General features: G+C 45.4%; 1 protein-coding gene across 3 annotated transcripts in view; it reads left to right on the forward strand.

The window, feature by feature from the left end:
* OMA1 (OMA1 zinc metallopeptidase) overlaps positions 1 to 9274 on the forward strand; it is a 120788-nt gene extending 111514 nt beyond the window's left edge. For 2 of the 3 annotated variants that reach the window (XM_055084591.1, XM_055084595.1), the window contains one exon: positions 4704 to 5078. In XM_055084591.1, coding sequence (XP_054940566.1) covers positions 4704 to 4788 — 85 coding nt within the window. In that variant the 3' untranslated portion in view covers positions 4789 to 5078. Of the gene's footprint in view, positions 1 to 4703; positions 5079 to 9082 lie in introns of those variants that run through there. The other variant, XR_008617273.1, reaches the window with a different exon arrangement.
* The last annotated feature ends 639 nt before the right edge of the window (positions 9275 to 9913 follow it).

A 9913-nucleotide genomic window follows, 5' to 3' on the forward strand; every position in this document is an offset into this window, starting at 1 on the left:
GCACCGTGTCCTTCCCTGTCCTCTCCTCCCCACAGCCCAGGCTCCACATCTCCTCTCATTTAGATCCGCTCTTCCTTGACCCCTCTTGCTGTGAGCTCAGCTTCTCCCAACCACATCTTCCTGCCTTTTCCTCATTTTGGAGCATTCACCCAGAGTCTCCCAGACCCAGCTCCACAGACATCCTGTGGGCAGCAGCCCACAGCCTGCCCTGTCTCAGATCCCAGGCACTACTCTCTTGCTGTAAGCTCAGCTTCTCCCAACCACATCTTCCTGCCTTTGGGACATTTTGGAGCATTCACCCAGAGTCTCCCAGACCAGCTCCACAGACATCCTGTGGGCAGCAGCCCACAGCCTGCCCTGTCTCAGATCCCAGGCACTACTGAGATACATGGCAAGAGCTGTACAAATTCGTATGTGCCTGTGATGCCAGGACCTTACACATATGGGTCCACCTGGCCACACGGATCCATGTCCACTGGGCCAAGAGCAGAGACACAGACATGCCTTTATGTCCATGGGGGCAGACCCAGGGCCCGCATGCAAACCCACACGTGTTTCACATGCAAAGTGTGCCCAGATGCACAGGTACATGCACACACAGACTCTCCAGTGTGCATGTGACCTTATGCATTTGAGACCGAGTCTGTGGTGTTCATACCCCTCAGTACGCAGATACCAGTGTACGAAAACTCACTGCCGTGTGCCCTTCCATGGAGACACGCACAGGCATGCAGAGGCAAGGGACACAAGCTTAGCCACCTCCTAAGGCTGCAGGATTCCATCGCAGCTCGTGGCCTTTTCAAAGACACAGGTTCCCACCTTCTCTTTGGGGTCAGCTCTGCCAGTGTCAAGCTGTCTGGCCCTGGGAACAGAGCCAGGGCTTCTGGTCTGGGATTCTCCAGGTGCACACACCCGGCCTGTCACCTCCACACATAGACTCCCCTCCCACCAGGAGCTTGCTGCTCTCAGCGGGGAAGGAACTGAGGCTGGAGGTAATTAAATCTCTCTTTTCACTTCAGCAACATTGATCTGTACAGGGACATACTCTGACTCCAAAGGATCAAAGCTTTTAATTTCCCGGCTGGAATGTGCTGTTCTTAGACTTGTTTCATGTGTGAGTCAGAAGAGTGAAAAGTACAGCATATTTTCTCATCTTCAGAGCATGCTGTAGCTTGTAAGGCACTTTTGTACCATTTCATTTGAGTCTCACAATAAGCCTGAGGGTAGTAGGTAGTATATGAATTTGCCCATTTTACTGATGGGGAAACTGAGGCTAAAACAACAATAACTGTCACTGATTTCCTGCTACATGTCAGGCACTGGTCTAAGTACTTTGCATGTTTTGATTTTTAAAAATTCCTACCACAACACTTAGAGGTAGGTGTGTCTTCACCCCTATTTTATAGTTGAGGAAACTGAACACAATAAAGTGTTATTAACAGCCTGAGGTTACTTAATGAACAACCTGTCTGGCTTCACCAGATGCTCTATGAAGTTGAAGGGACTTGACGCAAGGTATTTGTCTTTTGTTTGTTTGTTTGATTTTAAATATTTACTTTATTATTTTTTTGGATGCATCGGGTCTTAGTTGTGGCATGTGGGATCTTTCGTTGGGGGTGCACGGGCTTCTCTCTAGTTGTGGTGCACAGGCTCAGTAGTAGCGACGCATGGGCTTAGTTGCCCCATGGCATGTGGGATCTTAGTTCCCTGACCAGGGATCGAACCGGCATCCCCTGTATTGCAGGATGGATTCTTAACCACTGGACCACCAGGGAAGTCCCCGTATTTGTCTTTCAGGTAAAAATCTAAAGCAATGACTTCTCCTTCTTCTGACCACCAATAACCACATATATGATTTTCATACATCTACTCCACCCTTGAAAGAGTTTATCCAGTACAAGCACTGTATTTATTAAGAAATAGCCTGTCTTATGCCATTTCAAGAGACTTTTTGAAGTTTTGAGCATAGCTTGGGGTACCCTGTACCTCTGAAACATTTCTACTGACAGAGATGCCTTGGGATTGAGAAAATTCAGGCTGGAGACACTTGAGATGTGGAAGAGAATTTAGTTAAGGTACTTCCTTTATTGATCTGGGTCCAAATCCTGGATCTGCCATTTACCCCTTATATGTCCTTGGTCCAGTAACACACCTCTCTGAGCCTCAGTTCGCTTCCCTGTGGTGTCAGATGGAAAAAATAGCACCCATAACTGGAGCATCAAGGCACAGCAAGGTGATCATGGATACCCCACAACTCCACCGAATGAGGAAAGAAGTATTTGTAATGGTCAGAAACACGATACAGCCGGCAGAAGTACATGAAATAAGTTATGTAAATTGTGAACTATGTGTCAAAGTTCTATTTGTCCTGAGACAGGGTGGAAATCATCACATTTCTCATCAAGATAGAAAATAAAAACAGAAAAATCATGAGCCCTTGGGAATAACTCAGCCACAGAGAAAGCTCATTCTCTTCATGGGTGCTCTTCATGGGGCACCCACGGGACTACCATTGTTCATCTCGATGCTTGCCTGCCTCTGTATCCATTAATGTACAACTTTTGACTTTTCTTTTTAAAGCCCTTTAGTAGTTTAGCTGGGATCAGTTGTGGTTTTGTCCTTGGTTACTGTGCTTATATGAAATCAACTTCAGAAGGAACAAATCTTGCTTTCTCCTGGGCAATCCCTGAGTAGCTCTGACTCCCCAAAGCTTCCATCTCTTGTGTGTCTTCATCTTTGCTCTCTCCTTTCTCGCCCATCCTGCCTTTTCCTTATTTAGAAATGTTTCAAGAGAATGAGCACAAGTCTCAACCACATTAAGACAAATAACTGGGTTCTAGATCAATCCTTTTGATCATGAGCCTCTATTGGCATTGGAAACTTTGAGCATCCAGTATAAATGTATGCACATTTTTTTGTTTACAAATGGTACAGTTACATATGTAGTAATATTTTGTGTGAAGGACATACACAAATGGAGATTTTTAAGATGGGGATTTTTTTTTTTTTTTCTCGGTACGCGGGCCTCTCACTGTTGTGGCCTCTCCCATTGCGGAGCGCAGGCTCCGGACGCGCAGGCTCAGCGGCCACGACTCACGGGCCCAGCCGCTCCGCGGCATGTGGGATCCTCCCGGACCGGGGCACGAACCCGCGTCCCCTGCATCGGCAGGCGGACTCCCAACCACTGTGCCACCAGGGAAGCCCGGGGATTTTTTTTTTAAGCATGAGATAAAAATGAACAATAATTTTAAAATAATTTATTAATGAGACAGAAATGCACTAAAATATTATGATTTTGAAAACCTTGGTTTAACACTTTCTGAAATAGTTATTTAAAAGTTTGGCCCAAAGTTTAATTTATATGAGAGGTTGAATTTAATCATTGTCTTAGCTGTAAGGGACTGCCAACAGCTGGTTTCATCACAGAAAATGTCAGTAAATTGCAAACCTTTGTCTTTTTGAGAAACAATTTTCTATCTCAGCTTTATTCTAGACCACCCCTTTAAGTACTCAGCTCTGGGTTAACTAGTGAGCCTCTCTTTGGTATAGAAGATTTTCATCATCTTCACCCAACTCTAGTATTTCAGATAATATAATCTGTAAAAGCCACTTAACTGTGCACATGTCCACTGCAGTAAACCATGAAATGTTGGAAACCAAAAATTGAATGAGGACTCTGTGGGTAGCCCTTCTGCATTGTGGGACACTTACACTTCCCTCAGGGTCCCTAAGGGAGAGTAGGTGACAAATAGATTTAGTAAGGGCATCAGGGCCCATCTGTATATTACATCTTAGTAAACATTAATATTTTACTTATTTTAAGTTTAAGCATATAAATAGAGGGCTAATATGTTTTCATCCACAGCTCCCATAAATCATTATGCATGCCGTCTGGGTAGGTCAACCTCATTTTGCAGACCACTCAGAGAGCAATGAGATTCAGGACTATGGACAGCTACATACACAAGTAGGAGGACACCATATTTTAATAATCTGTCTCTGACACCTGTCTGATAGGATAGTTGTGCAAAATAAATAAAATGGCATAGTAAGTGTTCAATAAATATTAATTCCTTCTGTCCTCTGCTGCTCAGCCTGAGGCCAAGTGAAGGAAAGGAGATGGATTCAGGGAAGATGCTCTGGCCAGAAATAAAACAGTGCAATTTTGGAAGTGTTTCTGGTGCCTCCCTCTGCAAACACAATGCCCCAATTAGGAGAAAGGATTTATGTACAATAAGTTTATATCCTATTATAACACAGATGATGTGCCCTTCTTTCCCCGCCCCACATATAAGCATATATATTACTGATATGTTCCACTGACGCCAACTTCATCTGATAAGGCCTTTTGCTATCCTCCCAGATCTGACTCAAGCTCCTGAATGGTAAAGTGGTGTTTGTGCACCTAGACGTTTTGTCTTTGACTCTTTTTGATCCATCCATGTACTGTGCTGAAAGGGAGCCCTGGACACTCAGACCAGTTCATGCTCGTGGTAGTTGTAACACATGTCCACAAATTCTTTGATGCTCCTCCTTAGAAGATGTGAAGCTTAATTCCTCTCTCAGTCCAATGCGGGCTGGATTTAGTAACTTGCTTCTAATGAATAGAATATGGCAAAATGGTAGTGTGTTATTTTTGAGATTACATTGTAAAAAGTCTATGGATTCTCTCTGTCACTTGCTTTCTCTCCACCTTGGGTCAGTTGCTCCGGGGAAAGCCAGCTTCCATGTCTTGAGAACGCTCACTGGGCCTTGTGTAGGGGCCCATATGGTGAAGATCCAAGGTGACCAAACAGAGCTGGAGCGAAACCCAGACCCCCTGCCAACAGCCTTGTGACAAAATCCTCTTGCAAGTTGATTCTTCTGCCCCAGTCCAGCCTCCAGGTAATGCAGCCCCAGCCAGAAGCTTCACCGCAGCCTCGGAAGAGACCCTGCACCAGAGCCACCCGGGTAACCTGCTTACAGATTCATGACCCTCAGAAACTATGAAATAATGAATGCTTGTTGTTTTAAGGCATTGACTGTTTGGGTAATGTGTTATACAGACAAATAATATAATGCTCAAAATCCTGGGCTTACCTTCCTTGCTCCTCACTGATTCTAATTTTTCTGTTCTTGAGTTTTCCAAAACAAATGATTTCTGAGTGTCTCTTTTATTTCTGGTTTTTAATCACGATTGTTACTTCTGTTATTTGGAGCTCAGCTTCCACATCAAAACCAACAATTGCTGCCATACACTGAGCATTTATCCCATACCAGGGATGTGCACACATACATTATCTTACCACTCATCTCTACCAGAATATGAAGTGATCCTATGATTATCCCCACGTGATGAATAAACTGAGGCTCAGAGAGGTTAAAAAAAACCTGGCTCAAGTTAATACTTAAACTTTAGTAGGTCATACTGCAAGCCACGTGCTCTAAACCACTTTGCCATTCTACCTGTGCCTTTGAACCTATTTCCTTTCACTTACTTAAAAGTTTTGGTGTAGGAGAAACCTGGGTTCAAACCCTGGCTCCACAACTGATCAGGTGATCACTGTTCCCTCCTCTCTAAAATAGGGGAAACTGCACTTACTTCCAAGATTCTGTGAGGGAGAGCTGAAAGAATACACAGAAAGTGCCTGCCTGTCCCACTAGGCCAGTGCTGTCCAACTGAACTTTCTATGAAGATGGAAATGTATCCTGTCTATCCAATATGGTAGCCACTTAGCCACATGTGGCTATTGAGCACCTCAAATATGGCTAGTACAAAGGAGGGACTGAATCTTTTTATTGCATTTAATTTAAACTTAAGTAGCCACCTGTGGCTAGAGGCCACCATACTAGATAGCACAGAACTAAACCAGAAGCTCCAGGAAGGCAGGGGCTGTGCCCCTTTGTCTCACCAGCATATAGTCAGCACTTACCACAGTGCCTGAGACCAAAGAGCTACCTGTAATTAATTGTTGAATGGATGAATATATACATGAATGAGTGGCCCATTGTGGGCCTTCGATAAATAGCTTCTATAAGGCGGCAGAGCATTGATGTTTCTCGGGCCCCTCCTGCCTGTGCGCTCCTTGCCTTTTCTCCCCTCGTCCACAGCAGCCAATTATGCTCTCCTGCAGAAATGTCATTTGAGCCAAGAATTGGACAGAGACTGGATTTCAGGTGACTGGGGGAGGAGGAAAAGCAGCCCCCTGCATCTCTAATGGGCCACAGAGGACAGGAAGCCCCCTCCTCACCCCTCCAAGGCTGACTAGAAAGTTTGTCTGTAACAGAGATGGTTAAATTAATGATGAGGCTCAGTGACAGGGAGGCCAGAGCGGCCCCCCTAAATGTCACCTTCGTTATTTTTCAAGCCCACACGAAGAACTGCCTTCCCAGTCAACGTCCATGTTGTTATTGTCCTGCCTCGGGGTGGAGGGATTTTTTTCCCCTAATCCTTACAACGCGCATGGTGTAAGTTCAGCAGGGGCAGGAGATGAGATGGCACAGGACGCTTAATAAGGGTTTTGGCTGTCACTGAGCAGGAGCTATTGTGTAGATGTGGGGAGGGGACAGAGTGAGGGTGGCCTGCTAGGGCTCCCTTTCTCTCTTCCTCCCTGTAATGCGGAGTCTGCCTTCCCAGACGTGAGGGTGAGGGAGCGTCCTCTGACACTCTGCCCCAGCACTCGGGTGGTTTTCCTCGCTACTCCTTCTCGGCATCAATATTCTAGTCTGAAACAGAACACGGCATGGCTGGGAGCAGTGAGTTCTGGGCTGGGGGTCTGGAGATCCAGGTAGGAGTCTGGACTCTGACACGACTGGTGTGGGTTACCTCTGGCAACTCACTTCCCCTCCCTGGACCTCCATTTTCTATTCTATGAAATGGGACTGGACATGGCAATCTTTATTTATTTTTTTTTATTTTTTTATTTTTTTCCGTTACGCGGGCCTCTCACTGGACATGGCAATCTTTAAGACCTCTTTAAGCCTCTGAACTTGCAGAGTGACTGAAAGTATGGTCTTTGCAGTTACATAACGTTTGAACCCTGGCTCTGCTCTTTCTTGGCTATTACTTAGCCTCTCTGAGACAATAATAATAGAACCTCATATTTTTTTTTTTTTTTTTTTTTTTTTTCCGGTACGCGGGCCTCTCACTGGACATGGCAATCTTTAAGACCTCTAAGCCTCTGAACTTGCAGAGTGACTGAAAGTATGGACTTTGCAGTTACATAACGTTTGAACCCTGGCTCTGCTCTTTCTTGGCTATTACTTAGCCTCTCTGAGACAATAATAATAGAACCTCATAGGGATGCTGTGAGGATTAAATGAGATAATGAATTCTGGTGGTCTCAGCCCTGGCTGCATATTAGAATCACCTGGGATACTTTTTAAAAATACCGATGCCTACAGCTTCAGCCTCAGAGATACTGACTTAATTGTCTGTGTCGAGGTCTAAGCACTAAGATTTTAAAAATGAACTTCTCAGGTACTTCTAAATCATATTTAAGGCTTGATGGGGGTTTTCATATTTAGCGGAAGCTTAATGAGTTTTTGGTGACTCCGTGGTTTTTTTTAAGGTCATTTGTGTCCTCCTCTTTCCCGAAACCTGGCTCTCTGGCCCTAAGTTACAGGAGTCAAAACATAGCCCCGGGCTTGCAAAATACAAATACTCATTGATTCCTCCTTTTCTCTCCTTTTCCTGGACCTCATACTCCTCCATTGCCATGACTCTCCTCTCCATGCCTCCTTTCCACTGCTCTGCTCTGGACCATCCAGCATTATTGCACTTTGGGACGCTTTCAGTAGCCTATTATCTTTCTGCTTCCAGTATTCATTCTCAGATGAATCAGTAAAATATCATGAGCATATGAGCATAGACTCTAGAGCCAGATTGTCTGGGCTCTAATCCCAGCTGAGCCATTTATTAGCTGTGTGACTTTGAATATTTTTCTTAACCTCTCTCTGCTCAGTAACCTCATCTATTTACTGAGGATCCCAAAGATCGCAATCTTTGAAATCAGTTGTTCCCCCTGTTAGACCTTCTAACAGGGTTACCTTGTAGTAGGGGAACGAAAGAGAATTGAGAAATAAAGTATTGACACAATGTTGAATATTTCCCAAACCTATGTCATTTCATCCCCACAAAAGTAAGCGAGAAAGATACGCTCGTTTATTAGACGACCAAAACAAGGCACAGAAAAGTTGTTTAACCAAAATCATGCAGTGAGTAGAGGCAGAGCCAGGGTCCTGCCCAAGCCTGTCTGACTCCAGAGTCTGTGCTGTGTGCTTCTGATGGGAGAAAGGCCACCTCTTTGGGGACGTTTATCTGCTTTGACCTCACAGCCCTGGGAGGGATGCTGGGGGTATGGAGATGGGGAAGAAGGAGACACCCACCCATAGATGCTCAACCACAGTTTCTGAAACAACTGCCCATTGGGTGACATATATCAAATTAGAAGATATATTTGTGGCTTTTTTAAAAAACCTTTTTCTATTAAAAAATTTTTTTCATTGAAGTATACTTGATTTACAATATTGTGTTAGTTTCAGATGTACAGTGGAAGGACAGTTAAGAGGAAATAGAATACTTGAGTAACCATACTGTGATCCCTTGACAATAATTAAATATAATAACATTGATTCCTTCTTTTGTATATCACCCCATAGTAATACTGAAGTTAATTCCTGAAGAACTCTGAGCGAACTTAATTGAGCATAGTGCGGTAGATGTTTAACACACACCTCACCATATCCCCACCTCCTTACGACTTCATTTTCAGTTGTACCGAGTTCCACTGGCCAGTGCCTGCCTGTCTCTGCTGAGGGCTTTTTCTGACTGCCAGAGCCTGCTTAGCCTGTCCTGCTTTGGTGGGCTGTAATCCCAGGGAATTAAGGCCCCCTAGAAGCAGCCCTGGCCTGATGACTGATAGGCGTTGGTTTATAACAGCCAGCTGCCTCACCCCTCTGGTGGGGTAGCTCTGAGAGGCATATGCTTCCTTGCCAGAGTTCTCCCAGGAGGATTAAACCTCACCTGTCCCCAGTAGTAGCTGAGTATTAAAGGGCCCATCGACTGGCTGCCTTCCCTTCCTTCCCTCTCTTACTTTCACAGCCCCACAGATGTTTCCTGGGATCCCCTCCCAAATGAGTTACTCACCCTCAAATCCACGTCTCAGAATCGCTGCTGCAGGAACCCAGCTTGCAGACGCTACTCAGAATTGCGCTAGGCGGTGGAGAAACACACAAGAAAGATGCAGTATCTTTGAGGAGCTCACGAACCATGGAGGGAGAAGAAGACACACAAACACAGCTCAGGTCAGGATGCTACAAGTCACTGTGGAGGTGTGGCCCAGAGGCACCGAGAGCAGGCCGGGTCAGCTCTGCTTTCGAGGTGGTAGGGAGGGAGAGGTATTGGAGTTTTATAGAATAAATAAAGATTGAAAGCCGGGAAGAGTGTGTGACAAAATATCTCCTTTCCTAGGAAAGGAGGACAGCACCGTGCTGTCACCGCCTGGGTCTGGAGGATCGATCGTGTCTGGGAGGAGGCGGTGCTGAGGAAGTCTCAGACAGGTGTGTAACAGAGGTGACAGGCGGTAGGCTCTCCATCAAGACTTAGGTGAGGAGCGAGGGGCCCGAGGTAGAGGCGAGGAGGAGGCTGACACTCACAAAGCAAGGGCGTGTGCCCCTAGGACGCCCATTTCCTCTCCTCTCGTCCCCCAGTGCCCTGGCATCTGCCTGCCCTTCACAGCCCCACCTCCTGCACCCTCCTCTTACCAGCCCCTTTGTCTGTCAGCAGAGCTGTTCTGCGTGACCTCTGCTCAAGGTGAACTTTTTTTTTTAACATCTTTATTGGAGTATAATTGCTTTACAATGGTGTGTTAGTTTCTGCTTTACAACAAAGTGAATCAGTTATACATATACATATGTTCCCATATCTCTTCCC

This window comes from Physeter macrocephalus, chromosome 4 (genome assembly GCF_002837175.3).
Source record: "Physeter macrocephalus isolate SW-GA chromosome 4, ASM283717v5, whole genome shotgun sequence".
In the NCBI taxonomy this organism is placed as follows: Eukaryota; Metazoa; Chordata; class Mammalia; order Artiodactyla; family Physeteridae; genus Physeter; species Physeter macrocephalus.